This window comes from Mastomys coucha, unplaced genomic scaffold (assembly GCF_008632895.1).
Source record: "Mastomys coucha isolate ucsf_1 unplaced genomic scaffold, UCSF_Mcou_1 pScaffold20, whole genome shotgun sequence".
Lineage (NCBI taxonomy): Eukaryota > Metazoa > Chordata > Mammalia > Rodentia > Muridae > Mastomys > Mastomys coucha.
In genome coordinates this window covers 81,407,166-81,423,955 of record NW_022196903.1, presented here as the reverse complement: position 1 = coordinate 81,423,955, position 16,790 = coordinate 81,407,166, and the positions used below count along the sequence as shown (strand labels likewise).

General features: G+C 41.1%; 2 protein-coding genes across 7 annotated transcripts in view; both read left to right on the top strand.

Moving 5' to 3' along the window:
* The window catches only part of Cnbp (CCHC-type zinc finger nucleic acid binding protein), a 9,236-nt gene extending 1,861 nt beyond the window's left edge, over window positions 1-7,375 (top strand). Inside the window, exons 2-5 of one of the 4 annotated variants that reach the window (XM_031382485.1) lie at window positions 4,448-4,564; window positions 4,684-4,776; window positions 4,934-5,132; window positions 6,296-7,375. In XM_031382485.1, the coding sequence (XP_031238345.1) occupies window positions 4,462-4,564; window positions 4,684-4,776; window positions 4,934-5,132; window positions 6,296-6,413 (513 nt within the window). In that variant the 5' untranslated portion in view covers window positions 4,448-4,461 and the 3' untranslated portion in view covers window positions 6,414-7,375. Of the gene's footprint in view, window positions 1-4,447; window positions 4,586-4,683; window positions 4,777-4,930; window positions 5,133-6,295 lie in introns of all 4 variants that reach the window. The other 3 variants (XM_031382483.1, XM_031382484.1, XM_031382482.1) reach the window with 3 other exon arrangements.
* A 5,981-nt stretch (window positions 7,376-13,356) lies between these two features.
* The window catches only part of LOC116099210 (pre-mRNA-splicing factor ISY1 homolog), a 45,659-nt gene continuing 42,225 nt past the window's right edge, over window positions 13,357-16,790 (top strand). For all 3 annotated transcript variants that reach the window (XM_031382479.1, XM_031382478.1, XM_031382477.1), the window contains exons 1-2: window positions 13,357-13,504; window positions 16,650-16,672. In XM_031382479.1, coding sequence (XP_031238339.1) covers window positions 13,502-13,504; window positions 16,650-16,672 — 26 coding nt within the window. In that variant the 5' untranslated portion in view covers window positions 13,357-13,501. The remainder of the gene's footprint in view (window positions 13,505-16,649; window positions 16,673-16,790) is intronic.

The window sequence follows — 16,790 nt, the reverse complement described above, 5'->3', positions numbered from 1 at the left end:
ACCCTGTCTTAAAAAAAAAAAAACTGTGCTATTTAACTCTGAAAAACTGAAAATTATGTTGGTTAAAATTCAAGCTTCTCATTGTAAACCCCATAGTCCTAGGTACTTTTTTTTCTTTTAAAGCTTGTTAAGCTTGTTTCTTGTTTACAAGGAACTCTGTATGCTGCTGGACTATAAAAGGAATAATTTATTGGAATCCCAAGGTCTGAATTAAGGGCTTAATTTTTCCCTCAAATTGCAACTCCTGGTAACAAGTTTTTAAAACCCAACAGAACTATATCTGTGTATTTTACCTCCTACTTCACATTAGGAAATCATTGTACTTGAACTATTTATCTTTGTATTAATAGCAAGAGGTAATTTATTAGAGATGTGCAGTTTGTAAAATGTTTAAGCCAAGTCTGCTGAAGACCAAGGGCTTATTCTGGCAGTTGAACAACTGCAAGTATTAACTCTTTTTACCTTTTAGACCTAAAAACAATATAGTAAATAAGTCACTGCTGGAGTGATGACTCCCTTAGGTAACTACATTTCCAGAGAGATTTTGCCTTCCTCTCCTAGCCTCCTGACAGTAAGTGGAGAGAGAGCCAGAACACTAACACCAAGGTATCCTGGCCAGCTATGTGGAGAATGCTCTTTTCCACACTGCCTCATTTAATAGGGCTCTTGTTGTGGCACTGTCTTAATTTCAGGCTGTTAAATACTTGGGTATAATAAAGTGAACTTATGGCCTCATGCAAATAGGAAGGCTTTTTGTACATCATGAATACAAGCCAGGTGTGTTAATAAAGGCTTATATTATCCCAGTACTTGGGTAAGATGGACAGGATTGCAAATAAGTTTGAAACCTGCCTAGGCTACAGAATAAAATTGTTTTAAAGGGGCAGGAAAATCCAGGAATAGTGACACATTTAATACCAGAATAGAGGCCCATATCTTAAATTTGAGGACTGCCTCCTATATCTAATAAATTCCAGGCCAATAGAGGCTGCACATAATGACCTTATTCCAAAAAGGGGTGGGGGAGGTAGAAATATGAGAGTGCTGCAGTAATCTGGGGTTGGCTCCATAATTACTAATGAGGGTATTTAGCTATTGAGATTAAGCTGTTGTTAGTGTTTGTGTGTGTTAACACTCAGAAGGTTAAGACAAAAGATGCCAGGCAGTGGTGGTGCACGCCTTTAATGCATTTGGGGGGCAGAGGCAGGAAGATTTCTGAGTTTGAGGACAGCCAGGGCTACACAGAGAAACCCTGTCTCGAAAAACCAAAAAAAAAAAAAACAAACCAAAAAAGCAACAAAAAAGATTTGTGAATAAATTTAAAATGTCTCCAGTGTCTCACCTATTGTAGTTTTTATTTGGTTTATCTAAAAGAGTAGATACTTTCTGCATTGAGTTTTAAATTACATATGACGCAGCATGTATGTATGTGTAAGTATTTTCTCACTATGCTAGCCTTAGAGGATTTAGAGGCAAACTGTTGACATCTTGTTAATACTAGTTTCTACCTTTATGGCTTTAGAAGGTTAAGTCACTTGTTCTCAGACGTGTTCTATTATTATTATTATTATTATTATTTATTTATTTATTTATTTTTTTTTTGAGACAGGATTCTCTTTGTAGCCCTTAGGAACTCACTCTGTAGATCAGGTTGGCCTTGAATTCAGAGATCTGCCTGCTTCTGCCTTCCTAGTGCTGGGATTGAACGAATGTGCCACCAAGCCCAGCCACCTAGTTCTTATTAAAAGGGAGTAAGGACACATAACTTAAAGAGTGTATAAGGTAGTAGATTATGTAATTATGGCTGGCACAGTAGATAGTCAGATATTAAGCCTTTGCTCAGGTAGTCAGGGCAGGCAGATATGGTGTAATTAAACAAGGTCAGGTAGTGAATTGTAGGGTAAAACAGTTTCACCCAGTTGATAACTTCCAGAATCAGGTAACATTGTATCTTGCATTTATTTATTTATTTATTTATTTATTTATTTTATTTTTTGTTTTTCGAGACAGGGTTTCTCTGTATAGCCCTGACTGCCCTGGAACTCACTCTATAGACCAGTCTGGCCTTGAACTCAGAAATCAGCCTCTCTGCCTCCCAAGTGCTGGGATTAAAGGCGTGTGCCACCACTACCCGGTGTATTTTGTGTTTTATTACGTCTAGTTTGTTACAACAACAGTGTGGTATTGTGCCAAGCCAATTTACTGGAGCATAGAAGTGTGTTCAGAGGGCAAGAACTGCTCTGTGGTCTCAGTATAATAACTATGATAAGGGAAGGATAACCCCTTGCTTAGGAAAAATAACTTAAGGGTCTAGAGCATAATAAATGAATGTAAACCACTGTTAAGAAAGCCAGATGAAATAGTAAAGTTAGCTTAACACTCACCATAGTTGGTGAGAGCCATGTGTTGTGTCTTTGAGGTGACATAACAAATGGGTAGCCAAGTTAACTAGCTAACCTGAATTTAACTGTGATTCTAGTATCTTTTTATACTGCTAAGATACTAGCAAGAAAGAGCACACATCTGTTGTCTAATAGCAGTGAAAAGGAGTATTCTGGATTTGGAGTTGATTTTTGTTGAGATCTTGTCTCACCACCCTGTTACTGTTAGATTGGTCTAAACAATTGAATATCCTGCCTCAGCCTCTCCTTATGTTGGAATATTAGGCATACACTGCCACTATGCCTGATAATGGTGCTTTTTACATTTTCTTTCTTTTAAGGTTTTACTATTGTGTGTTTGTGTTTGTGTGTGTGTGTGTGTGTGTGTGTGTGTGTGTAGTCCTGGAGATGGAACCTAGGGCTTCAAGAATGCTAGGTCAACGCTATACTAAACTACAGTTCTAGCCCATATTTGTTATTTCATATTGGCATTTTATGTAGCACTTCATGATAGTAATTCTACAGAGGTCTGAGCTTGTGTGACAAATTACAGTAAGATGGAGACATGGCTGCTGGCTCATTTTTAGTTATCTCTGGTGGAAAATCTCAACTATTCTTGGATTTTTTTTTTTTAAGATAATACTTTTTTTCCCCTCCACTTAAAACTTTCTTGATTTGCTCTTTATACTAGCACCACTTTTATTTTGTATGGCTCTTTTTGTCTGCATGTTTGTGTGTGTGTGTCATATGTGTAGCTGGTGCTAGTAGAGGCCAGAAGAAGGTGTCCAGTGCCCTGGAACTGGAGCCATGCCAATGTTGGGAAGAGAATTCTAGTCCTTCTACAAGCAGCAAGTGCTTGTAAACTGTTGAGCAATCTCCTTCAGCCTGGAGGGTTTTTTGTTTGTTTGACTTGCTTATTATTTTTCATTAGAAATGTTCTTAGAGAGTGAGCCTTAATCCCTACTGGAAGCAAAAGCCTTTGCTCCTAAAAATCTGTGTGCACAGGATCAAACCTGTGATTTGAGAAGTCATATTGAGTTTGCCTGAGTGTACCCTTAGTGAATACTTAAACATAATGTGGTATGTTAGTGATAGAGTAACTTGGGATACCAAACATATTTAGTGCTTTACTGTTAGTATTTAATTAGATTGAATTGGGTCTATAAAAGATATACAAATTGTACAGAGCAGAAAGGACTTAAGGACTCCCCATCTCTGCAAAAACCATGGCATATAACTACTACTAAAGGATCACTATGGTATGCTGCAGTGATTCAAAGGTGAGCTCAGTCTCTTCCAGGAGTCTGATTAAAAGAATTGTTAGTGTGATTTGATAGCTGTTAACAAGTACCCTGGGTTTTAATGTGAATTTGAGTCTGGGAGATGTGTTCAGTTATTTTTTAATAGACTTGGCATTGAGATGGCTCTTAAAAATTGGGAAGGGTGTGACAAGTGAGGGCGTTCAGAAGAATCTGATAGTCACAGGTTGTAAAAGTTATAGTTCTCAGCCATATTTTAAGTTTCTATGGGGAATGGCTAAAATCTAAAAGACCTAACTAAATGCATCAGTTGTGTATAAGGAGTACTTTGAGTTGCCTGGCCGAAGGAAAAAGGCAATTTGCATCCATAGTATCTTAAGACAGATTTCTGAGCTCACTGGCCCTGGGTTTACTTTTGGTTTCAAGTTTTTGAGAAAGTGATTATCTGTAGACCAAAGGCCAAGTTGGCCTAGAACTCAGGGTTCTCTGCCACTGCTCTTGGCTTGAAATTTTAAGTTAGTATTTCTGGGTAAAAGTAAGCTATTTTTCTATTATTAAGTTTCTTTGGGCAGTAGGTACACATGGCACGTGCACACATACACACACTAAGCAGGACCAGGAATATTGAGAGATTACTGAGATTATTAACACAGGCATGTATGCCTTATTTAGAAGTTGTAAGATAAGATATAGTTTGAGTTTTTCATTTCCATATGGTAGTTGTATGAAGCACAAATAAATAGGTAGGTATCTTTCTAACCAGTATGAATTCTAAGTACTTAATGATATTTTTTTGATATTCCAAAGCTCTAACTGCAGCTATGAGCAGCAACGAATGCTTCAAGTGTGGACGATCTGGCCACTGGGCCAGGGAATGCCCTACTGGTGGAGGTCGGGGTCGTGGAATGAGAAGCCGCGGCAGAGGTGGTTTTACCTCGGATAGAGGTATTTTTGTCGAATAAAAAATTTTGAAGTACTCCAGCATTCATTAATACCAAGACTGGCCTGATTATCCCAATTCTTTTTGTTTCTGCTCAAAATAGGGTTCCAGTTTGTTTCCTCGTCTCTTCCTGACATCTGCTACCGCTGTGGTGAGTCTGGTCATCTTGCCAAGGATTGTGATCTTCAGGAGGATGGTAAGTATTTAACACTTCATATTCTTGGGAGAGGTGAGTGTGTACCTACACACAGCTTTGTAAGGTTTTCTAGCTTTGAGGGTTTGTAGCATGTGGCTTAAACATACTTTATAAAGGTTTTATAGTCTTGGTCTGCTTCTTTTCCTTATTGTTGAAGCCTGCTATAACTGCGGTAGAGGTGGCCACATTGCCAAGGACTGCAAGGAGCCCAAGAGAGAGCGAGAGCAATGCTGCTACAACTGTGGCAAGCCAGGCCATCTGGCTCGTGACTGTGACCACGCGGATGAGCAGAAGTGCTATTCTTGTGGTGAATTTGGACATATTCAAAAAGACTGCACCAAGGTGAAGTGCTATAGGTGAGTCATGAAGTGGGTGCTGAAAAACTTGAAGACTGTTGTGGAGGTAGTGTCTGTTGAGGACAGCTTGTGACTTCTCCTTCCTTAGGGGTATATCGTCATCAGGCTTAGTGGCAAGTAGATGACTTTACTTACTGAGTGTTATTGTCTTTCCTTTTTTGAGATAAGTTCACTATTTAGCCCAAGTTAGCCCCTCAGTTTGAGGCAGTTTTAATAGCTTTAGCTACCATTCCTGGCAAAAAAAGACTGCGGCTGCTTTTTCTTTTGTGGTACTAAGTGTTGGACCTAGGATCTCAAACCCAGTAGGGAGACACTACCACTGAACCAAGATAAAGTGTACAGTTTAGGGCAGTGAGGGCTCAGTGAGTTTGAAAGGACTTGTGCAAGCCTGTATCCCATAAGAAAGGAGAAAACAAAAACCTGTCGGTTATACTCTGACTTCCCACATATGATCTATGGCTTGTGTGTGGAATAGTTACTAATTGCTGTTGGGGCATATAATGAAACTTTAGTGGTTAATTTACAAATAATGTCATTTTTTGCTGATGTTTTGGACTTGGAACTAGTTAATCTCTTATGGCAAGGTATTTGAGAACCTAGTTTTTACTCTTCTCTGTTCTTAGTTAATACAAACATGGGGCTGGTGAGATGGTTTAGCAGGTAAGAGCACTGACTGCTCTTCTGAAGGTCATGAGTTCAAATCCCAGAAACCACATGGTGGCTCACAACCAACCGTAATGAAATCTGACACCCTCTTCTGGTAGTCTGAAGACAGCTACAGTGTACTTATTTATAATAATAAATCTTTAAAAAATAATACAAAGATGTAGACTCTGAGCTGGGTAAAATGATTAACTCCCATAGTCACAGGACAGAGCTAGGTTATGTTTATGGCCAGCATTGGCTTATGCATGAGACTGTTTTCAAAAGTAAAGCAGTGTATAGTCCTCTTAAGGAAGGAAACACTTGAGTGTACTGTAAGGAATTTAAAAACAACCTGGGCAGCAATGTCTCCTAAAAGAGAATAGTCTTATAAAGAAAAACGTACTTATTTGGGTTAATAAGTTTTTTCTTCTGTATTGACCATTGATTTGAAAGTAGTGTTTGTTCTGAGAAGCAATGTCAAGACTGTAAAATCTTTTTTTTTTTTTTTTTTTTTGTAGGTGTGGTGAAACTGGTCATGTAGCCATCAATTGCAGCAAGACAAGTGAAGTCAACTGTTATCGCTGTGGCGAGTCAGGGCATCTTGCACGGGAATGCACAATTGAGGCTACAGCCTAATTATTTTCCTTTGTCGCCCCTCCTTTTCTGATTGATGGTTGTATTATTTTCTCTGAATCCTCTTCACTGGCCAAAGGTTGGCAGATAGAGGCTGTTCCCAGGCCAGTGAGCTTTACTTGCAGTGTAAAAGGAGGAAAGGGGTGGAAAAAAACCGAATTTCTGCATTTAACTACAAAAAAAAGTTTATGTTTAGTTTGGTAGAGGTGTTATGTATAATGCTTTGTTAAAGAACCCCCTTTCCGTGCCACTGGTGAATAGGGATTAATGAATGGGAAGAGTTCAGTCAGACCAGTAAGCCCTTCTGGGTTTGAGTGTGTTCCCATGTAGGAGGTAAAACCAATTCTGGAAGCATCTAAGCTTCCATAAATAACTTTAATTCTTAGCATAATGACGGCCTTGGATTGTCTGACCTCAGTAGCTATTAAATAACATCAAGTAACATCTGCATCAGGCCCTCATAGAACATACAGTTGAGTTGGGAGTAAACTGAAAAGACAAATGTGTTGAAGGCTATGCCAGGGAATCTGGCTAAAGCCTACTACAGAAGCAGCTTCATCCCAGTGTTGATGCTGGGCGTACAGATGGTGATGGCAAAGGTGTAGAACACATTTTTTCAAAGACTAAATCTAAAACCCAGAGTAAACATCTGATGCTCAGAGTTAGCATAATTTGGAGCTATTCAGGAATTGCAGAGAAATGCATTTTCACAGAAATCAAGATGTTATTTTTGTATACTATATCACTTAGACAACTGTGTTTCATTTGCTGTAATCAGTTTTTAAAAGTCAGATGGAAAAAGCAACTGAAGTCCTAGAAAATAGAAAATGTAATTTTAAACTATTCCAATAAAGCTGGAGGAGGAAGGGGAGTTTTGACTAAAGTTCATTTTGTTTGTTTTAAATTTTCATCAATGTATATAGAACAAAATGCCATATTAAAGAGGGGAATGTGGAGGACTGAAAGATGACAGTTTGGACTTTTCTTTCTATGCTAAGTAATGTCTTCAGTAAGGAAAAGCTGGTGATAGAAGAACGTAATGTTTATTAGTTTGCTGAGGTATGAAGAGTTCTCTGGATCTTCTGTGGTCTAATGGTCTAGTGGGTAAAGGCAATTGCCACATAAGCTTTGTGGCCTGAGTTTAGTTCTGAAATCCATGTAGAAGTGGAAAAAAAGAACTGAGTCCACAGTTGTATTTTGACACATGAACGAGGAACGTTCTCTTGACCTGCTGTCACAGTGCCCCTAATTCTTAGTTCATCCACAGTAGTCTGGTACTTGACTTAGGCTTCTTTAGCTTTTTATATTTAGCTTTATTATATTGGACTTCTTGGCCCTGCCAACCCCAGGCTGATCTGGTTTTATGCCCTTGCTTTATAGATGAGATAATAAAAGCAAGTTAACAGGATGTAGTTTAGGGTTAACCCTAAGCACTCTTCCCACTACTGCTCTCTGAAATAAAAATGGCGGGTTTCCCATTTAGTAGTTCTGATCCACTCTCACTGCCATGTAATTCTTCACATTGGGTGGTTTTTTTTTTAAATCTTACATGTAAATAGAGTTCTTGTCAGTTTGTGATGGTCTGCCACATTGATGTCAATGTGGGAGTATATCAGCTGTGCCATGTCTGTGACAAACATTTCCACACTTAGAATCTTGGTGTTTTTACTGAGCAAGTAGTAGGTCTAAGCAGCCGAGCATATTAAATGCCCTAGTAAATTTGTTGGTAAAAGTAGAACATCACTGTGCGATATCGTAGAGGGCCGGCACAAAGGCTGGGTGGGTAATAATGCCTGATAGGCGGAGCTTGGAACCCATGTTAAGGTGGAAAAAGGATAGTCTTACACAGAGTCCCTGTGACCCGCACACAGCTTTGGCATATATGCATGTGCTCAATAAAACTAGCTACATCCTCAGCACTTAAGCTATTGGTTTTTAATTTTTTTTCTGCTTTATTCTCCCAGGTGCTGGGATTAAAGGCGTAAGCTACCGCACCCAATTTTTTATTCCCTTTTTGGGCTCCTTTATAAATTGGTGCTTTGAAGCCAGGTGTACACCTTTAATCTCAGCACTCAAGGCAGAAGCAGACAATCTCAGAGGCCAGCCTGGTCTACAAAATAATTTCTATAATAGCCAGAGCTGTTACACAGAAGAAAAAAATCCTGTCTCAAAAAAAAAGTGCCTTGTCCTTTGTTTCCTAATGTCCTTTAATGAATTAAATTTACTATGTACTTATAGATATTTGCATTTTGGTCAGAGAACAACTTTGGTGCTTTAATTTTTTTTTTCTTTTTTTCTTTTTTCTTTTTGTTTTTCAAGACCGGGTTTCTCTGTATAGCCCTGGCTGTCCTGAAACTCACTCTGTAGACCAGGCTGGCCTCGAACTCAGAAATCCGCCTGCCTCTGCCTCCCAAGTGCTGGGATCAAAGGCGTGTGCCACCACCGCCCGGCTAATTTTTTTCTTTACATATAATGTCCCTCAAGGAACTGTCATCATTAGGTTGTAAATTTTTTACACGATTGACTGGAATGTAGTTTGTGGTCTTTACAAATACTGAAAATTGTAAGGACATTGGCTCTTAATAGAGAAATAAAACTGGACCTTAGACAGGAGAGATGCCTCAGCCATATCATGTTTCAGAGGAACTGAGTACAGTTTCTAGCAGGCCATGATGGAAGCTCAGAACTATCTGCTATCTCCAGTTTTACAGGTTCTGATGCCCTCTTCTGACATGGTCCCTATATGCAGGTGGACATTGCTAGAGGAAAAAAAATGCATAATTGAGAATCTTAAACAGCAACAACAAAAAACTTGTACCTTCAGCATGTTATGCCCTACCACTGGGACATACCTGTAGCCCAGTAGGTAGGTTAATATTGAAATACATGAAAAACTGCTCAAAATTGAGACCCATGTAGTATTAGGTTTTGTTGTGGGAGAATCAAGTTTTTCATAGAAAGTGCTGACTTTAGCATGTATCAGTTGTAGAGCATGAGGTTGGGTGCTTTGCTTTTCTATTTATCTGGTCAGCTGGAGGTGCAAAACTAACATGTCCTAGTCTTCACATTAAGTTAGCTATAGAACAGAACATTACATCTATTTATGCTTTCCTGCCCATCCCTCCCTCCCTTTTGGAGACAGCTTTTCTGTGTTGCCTTGGCCATTGTGGACTTTCCTCTAGACCAGGCTGCTTTCTAACTCAGGTCCTCTGCCACTGAGTGCTAAGGTCAAAGATGAATGTCACATGGCTTCAAGGTACCAAGTTTATATGGGAGTCCACAAAAGCTATATAGCAAGACTGTCTTTGGTCTCCAAAGGCTCCAAACACCCAGAAAGACTGCAGCAGCCTTAATTTTAGTGCTTGGGAGGCAGAGGCAGGTGGAGCTCAAGAGTTTGAGGCTATCCAGTCTTGAAAAACCACAGGGGGTGATAGTGTGTGTCTTTAATTTCAAAGAGCCAATATAGTAAAGCCCTTTTTCAGAAAAGAAAATTGTGGAGGGATAGACTTAAGCAGTTAACAGGACTTGCTCCAACAAGAGTAATGTCAATCACCTGTAACTACAGTTCCAGAGGATCTGCTGCCCTCTTCTGGTCTCCGCACCAGGCACATAGTGGTGTTTTGTATATACATGCAGGCAAAACATTGGAAGTAAAAAACCAATATGCTACATAGCCTGACTGCCTCTCCCAGCATTGAGGGGGAAAGTTTAAAGTTTGCTTGGGCTACATAGCAAGACTCTGTCTTAAAATGAAAATAGATGGGAAACGAGAAAGGTTAGATGGCTCAAAAGAGAAAGACACAGGGTAGCTTGAGTTTGATTCCTGAGAACTGATCACAGTGTAAGTTTTGTCCCTCTGGTTACCTGTGGGCATCTTGGAGGGCTGAGTCATGTTTTTAGTGTCTACAACACTTCCTATAAGTTCTGGATAGAGAAAGAGTAATTGAGCGTGACAGTGGTGATGCACGCTTTTAATCTCAGCACTTGGGAGGCAGAGGCAGAATGATTTCTGAGTTCGAGGCCAGCCTGGTCTACAGAGTGAGTTCCATGACAGCCAGGGCTACACAGAGAAACCCTGTCTTGAAAAACAAAACAGGAAAAAACCCAAACAAACAAAACAACAAAAAAACCCCAGTATTTGAAGTCCATAGACAGGTGCAGGAGACATTCATTGGCCAAAGCATATTTTGGCTTATGGGTCAGAGTAGGGGACTATTTAACTTGGAAGTGTTCTTTCAACCAATTCAGCACACTACATTTTTCTTCTGGCAGAGATGACAAAACAAGGCTTTTCACAATAAGTGATTGAATTGACAACAAATAGACCATGTTCCATTGAGGATTCTTAAATGTTCTACTCTTTTTTTTTTTAATTGTATGCATATGGGTGTGAATGTGGAGGTCAGAGTACAGTTTGTGGGAAGCACTTCTCTTCCATCGTTTGAATTTCAACATGCAAAACTCAGGTCATCAGGCTTGCTAGTAAATAGCCCTACTCATTTGAACTGTGAGCTGGGTGTGGTGGAATACATTTGTAGTTCCAACACTGGGGGGTTGAATAGAGTTCCAGATCAGCCTAAGATGGATAGTAAAACTTTTGTTTGTTTTTGTTTTTTTAAAGTCAAACTAAAAGCCAAAAGCTATCCAAGGTGTGGTGACTGCACACTCAATCCCAACACCTGGGAATTAGATCAGAGTTCAGAACTCCATCTTCAGCTAAAAGGCAAGTTCCAAGCCAACCTGGGCTTCTTGAGCTCCTGGATGAAAAAGAAGTCTTTTGAAGCCAGATATAGGGACAACTAGCTTGAGGCTAACCTGAGCTACACAGGGAACAGCAGAACAACCTAGCACCCCCCCCCCCATGTCCTCATGTGAAGAATGACCATTGTTGTTTGGGATAAAATATTTAAGGCAATAGACAATGGCCAAAACTGTTAAAATACAAAAAATATTCCTCCCCTTAATTTTAGAATCAGCCTGGGCCTGGCAGTGGGTTCTGGACTGCTCATGCTACTGCCAGTTCTCAGTCTAAGCTGATGGTTCTAGATAAGGGTCATCTCTCAGAATAGGAAAAGGGGTGAAAAAGGGAGAGGGCAGGGGTTTGTTTTTAATGTGCCAGGCATTTAACCAAGTGTCCTTTCATTTCATGGGAAGTGGAGCAGTGTTCATCTCTGACTTCAATTCCATTGACTTCCCCTTAACCCCACCCCCTGCTTCAAATTTATAGACAGTTGAACAGAAAAGGCCAAAAACTCCACAAATCTCTGAATATGAAAAGTCACGGTGCTTTAGCAATGCAGAAATTTGAGAGTTAAGGCAAAAAGTCTTGGGCAACACTGACAATTATTTGGTCACATCCCTACCTATTTGCAAGAAGTGGGAACACAGATTCTAGCTGGGTGACCAGCTGCCTACTTACATAGAGATTCTAAGTATCTGTTTGAACCTGCTTGATCCTGAACTACTAATTCAAGCTTTCTGCTGAGATCTTGTTTAAGTACTGATGGTTGAGTCTTAACAGTAGAGTGGCCAGGAGCATGGAAAGCTGATATAGTAGGCTGGCCATGGATGGCTGAGATGTACAACCAAAACATCTGCTGAATGCATAGTGGAAACAAACGTTTTGGTTCCTCTCACCTATACCTGACTGCAATATCCCTGGTTTTTACTTTAATAATGTACAGTGTGCTTTGGGACAAGAGCCTGCCCATTAGTTGCCAACTAATAAAGGACTAATAATGGCTTTAGTAACATTCGTTTATGGACTATAACATGGGTACTTTCCTTTTTTTGTTTTTTGTTTTTTGTTTTTTGAGACAGGGTTTTTGTGGATCGTCTTGGCAGTCCTGGAAAGGGTACTTTCCCTAGTCTTGACTCTGGGAGAGCTCACCACCATTTCCAGAATCCATATCTCTGCTCAGTGGCTCATGTATTGTCTTAGCTCCCCATCTGCTCCAGGTAGCTTTTTCTTCTCTGGACCTTACTCCGTATTTCATTCTCTCTCTCTCTCTCTCTCTCTCTCTCTCTCTCTCTCTCTCTCTCTCTCTCTCTTTTGTATTGTTTTTCAAGTAGTTTCTTTGTGTATCCCTGGCTATCCTGGAGCAACTTTGTAGACTGACCTCAAATTTCAAAGATATGCCTGCCTTCTGAGTCTTGGGATCAAAGCTGCCCTTCTCTTTAGTTTTTGATGTAGAGTCTCACTATGCACCCCTGGCTGGTCTGGAACTCCCTATGTAGACCACGGTGTCCTCCAGTTCACAGAAACTGGCCTGTTTTGCCATCAAAATGCTGGGATTGAAAGATTGAGCCAATAAGCTTAGCCTTAACTCTGTATTTTAAAAGATGGTGGTCTCTGCCTTCTGGGATTGTGTGGAGAGGGGTCTGATTCGTTGTCTTAAACGTTTCTTTCACGATCACATCCTGCCAGTTTCTTGGAAAGAGTGACATTTAATAAAAAAATAATTATATATGTTTCTTAAAAGGAGGACGATCATAGTCTCAGGCACTGTTCAGCTCCAATTGAGAGGCAGCGGTGAAGAAGCCTCCCAGGGAGGCAGGTTCGCCCCATTGGCTTCTCAACCAGTGCTTGCACCTGGAGGTATGCCAGCGACCCAGGTCCAGGCAGGTGCCAGTACTCCACTCGGCCCCGAGTGGCTGTGAACACTCAGTGCATTCAGAGAGGTAGAGTCATTTTCAAAAAGGTCATCTGCTGTCTGTCCTAGAAGAATCAGGAAGGACAGAGGTAGGCGAATCTTTGGTCGCAGTTAGCACCAGAATGAAACCAAACAACAAATGACAAACACATTCCTGCCGCGCAAGCGTAGTCTTGCTGACTTAGGAGCGAGATGACGCATTGGACACGCGTCGGCGGGAAGCCGCCCACCGAAGCGCAATTGCGTTTCTCTTCCCTCCCACGTTCTCTCTCGCTCGCTTCCGGTCCCTAACTTCCGGTCCTTTCCATTTATTCTTCCGACAAAAGGGCCAGACTGTCCGCTGTTTTCCGTTCCCGCTCCTGCCTGCCTGCCTGCCTCGTTCCGGGCCCTTAAGCACGTTGTGTTGCGGCGCGGCGCCAGGGCGCCCTCCCTGGCACCATGGTGAGTGCGGTGGGGAAAGGATCGGGCCCACGGGCGACGGGAGGTCCGGACCAGTGTGCGGCCTCGGGCTCCCTGGCCTATTCCGGGATTCTTTTCCCGCCTAGCGTAGCTGTTAGCAATTGCAAGAAAACTGAGTTTGGGAGCTGTATTGCGTCTCGGTGGTTCAGTCCAGGTGAAGCACATTATGGGTTGGGACTGAACGGGCGGAGGACCGGCCCAGGTATTCTCAGTCTCCACCGTTAGGAACTTTTAAAGTTCTTAACACCTTTGCTTGCCTAAAGCCGGTGGCAGAATCTAGCATTCTCTAAGCAGGTGTGACATCACCGTGAGTGAATGAATAGGGTAGGCCGAAGTGTTGAGAGGTTATGATCCTCGGTTTCATTCACCCAAGAAAGGTTTAATATGGAAATATGAGATCAGACACAGTGTTGGTACAAAGACACGTGGTTACTGTCGTGTTTTCAAAGTAAAGTTCCCGTGGACCTCGAGAGATGGCCCAGTGGTTAAAAACCACTTCAGTTTGGTTCCCAGTACCCACATGGTTGCTTACAATCATCCAAAACTCTTGTTTTAGGGGATCCAGCACCCACTTGTGAAGTGGCACTAGACACTCACGTGATGCACTTACATGCATATAGGCAAAGCAGTCATATACATACAAAAAATACTTTAAAAATTTAAAGGTAAAAGTCTCCTTAAAAGCATATGGAGTGGCTTTCGTTCTTCCGAGATTTGTTGATGTCTTTGAAATCTCTATAGTCTTATCTACAAAACCAGCCCATTATTCATATGCATATACCAAAATATGTTTAAGGAACAGTCATAAATATATGCATAACCATGCAAATATATATGCAAAACGTGAACACTTCTTCAAATATATAGGCCTTCTTGCCATCTGTGCTTTACAATAAATACTAAGTAGAAAAAAAAGCATTAATACACTTTGGGTGGGGTGGTATTTACATATACAGAGGTACAAACAAATACATACTTCTGTTAAATAAAATAGATACATAAAAATTTAAGGAAGCCCTGGGATGCTTACAGAGGATGCTTTGGAAGCTACAGACTGTTGAGAACAGAAACCTAAAACAGCAGAGAAAACAGTGGTCTTGAAACAGCTACTTCTGAAGGAGGGTGTGTCCTGTATTGCTGTGGTGTTCACATATCCTCCTTCCACTGGCCAGGTTCCTTTCAGAGTTGATTCTGAAGGGCAAGTTAAATTAAACTCATCTCACTGACTCTCTAAACTGGGTGTCTGTTTCTGCTTGTCTTGATGCGTTTACCTGAATAGGTCATCATAGCATTGTAAGATAAATGCTACAGTATCTGGTATGAAGGGAAACTTAGGTTTTAGTGAGACCATGTCTCCGTGATGGTGAGAGGATGAGCTGGGAGCAAAATCTAAGTTCCAAATTTAGCAAATGCTCTTTCTGTGTAGTTCTCAATCCAACTGAAAACAAAAACAAAACCAAAAACAATGCGTTCTCTTCTCGATCCTGTGTAATGTTTAGGGACCATTGACTTAGCATTGGCGTGGCAACACTCAAATGAACATCATTTTGCAAAAGCCAGTCTTAACACTCTCCTCTGAGAACCACTGGCAGGAAACAGACAACTGTGCTGTTTTCTGGCTAGAGTGGTGTGTGGTGGTTCATATGTTATCCTATCAGGAGTGAGAGAGGAGTTGGAGAGGTTAATGGATACGATCACAGTACATTCTGTGCATGTGTATGATTTAAAAAAAAATAATAAAAAATAGCCTGGTGCCGGGGGGTGGCAGCGCATGCCTTTAATCCCAGCACTTGGGAGGCAGAGGGAGGTGGATTTCTGAGTTCAAGGCCAGCCTGGTCTACAGAGTGAGTTCCAGGACAGCCAGGGCTACACGGAGAAAACCAAAAACCAGCCAACCAACCAAACAAACAAAAAAATAGCCTGGTGATGTTAGTGGCACACGCCTTTAATCCCAGCACTCAGGAGCCAGAGGTGGCCAGTCTTTGAATTCAAAGACAGCCTAGTCTACAGAGTAAGTTTCAGGACAGCCAGGGTTACACAGAGTACTCTGACTCAAAAAGCCAGAAGCCAACCAACCTGTAGGTTTAGATTTTTTAAGACCCATTTTTAATAAGGGTTCTTAAATGTTTTAATGTCCCTTCTAGCCCATCATCCATCAGAGGTAATGGAAAGGAAAGGTTAATAGAGCAAAGAAGGATGTGGTCCTGTTTAGAAATAGTTCTTTGTTGCAAATCTAATCTGCATTGTCAGGATATCAGCAGTTTAGTTTACACAAGTAAGCAGTGGCAGCTAGATCCATTCGCAAATATCATTTATGAGTCAGCAATGGTGAGGACTCAAAAACACCATTCATGAATCAGCAATGGCAGGTTGATCCAGAAGAAACTGCAAGGCTCTGGCAATCTGCCCAAATCTGCAGAAGCAGCAAGAAGCTGCTGGAACACCACCAGAAGGTTTTTGGTGTGTTTTCGTCTATGAAATCATGACAAACAATGACTGACAAAGAATGGTAAGGCCTACCAATACCATCCAGCATCGTCCACTGTCTGTTGGGCTACATTTATACCCTTTCCAAACATCACATGTTCTCTCAAGCATCCGCTCTTACAAAACATCACATGCCCCTTTTCCAGGCTGCCTCCAGACAAACACCTCATGTCTGTTCTTAGCAAAACATCCTCCCATGTGTCTGCTTCAGCAAAAACATCCTCTCATAAGACAGTTTCCAGAAATACATTATATGACACAACTGAGTCTCCAAAGAAACCAGAAATTTCTACATCACCAACCAACCAACCAACCAACCAACTAACCAACCAACCACCAAAACAGTGGAAGTGATAAAAGATATTCTAGGGCCAGAGGAGTTGGCTCCGTGGTTAAGAGCACTTACTGTTCCTACACAGGACCCAGGTTTGCTTTCCAGCATCCGTATCAGATGGCTTGCAATTGCCCATGCTCTAGTTCAGTGGAACTGGTATTCTTTCCTGCCCTCTGGCCACCGTCTACATACAGTGCATGTACAGGCAAGCAGGCACACACATGGATTAAAAAATCCGATTTAAAATCAGTCACAAGAAAGACAGCTATTCTAAACTTGGTGTTTTCTTCCCTTGTCTCCTTCTAGGCCCGAAATGCAGAAAAAGCCATGTGAGTATCAACTTAATTTGGGGCTGAAAATTTTGAGATTTAATAACTGGCACAGAATTTGTATGTGATCCCTTTGGTAGCAATCTTTTTAGAAGTGGTTTCTTCTTTCTGTGGGTTA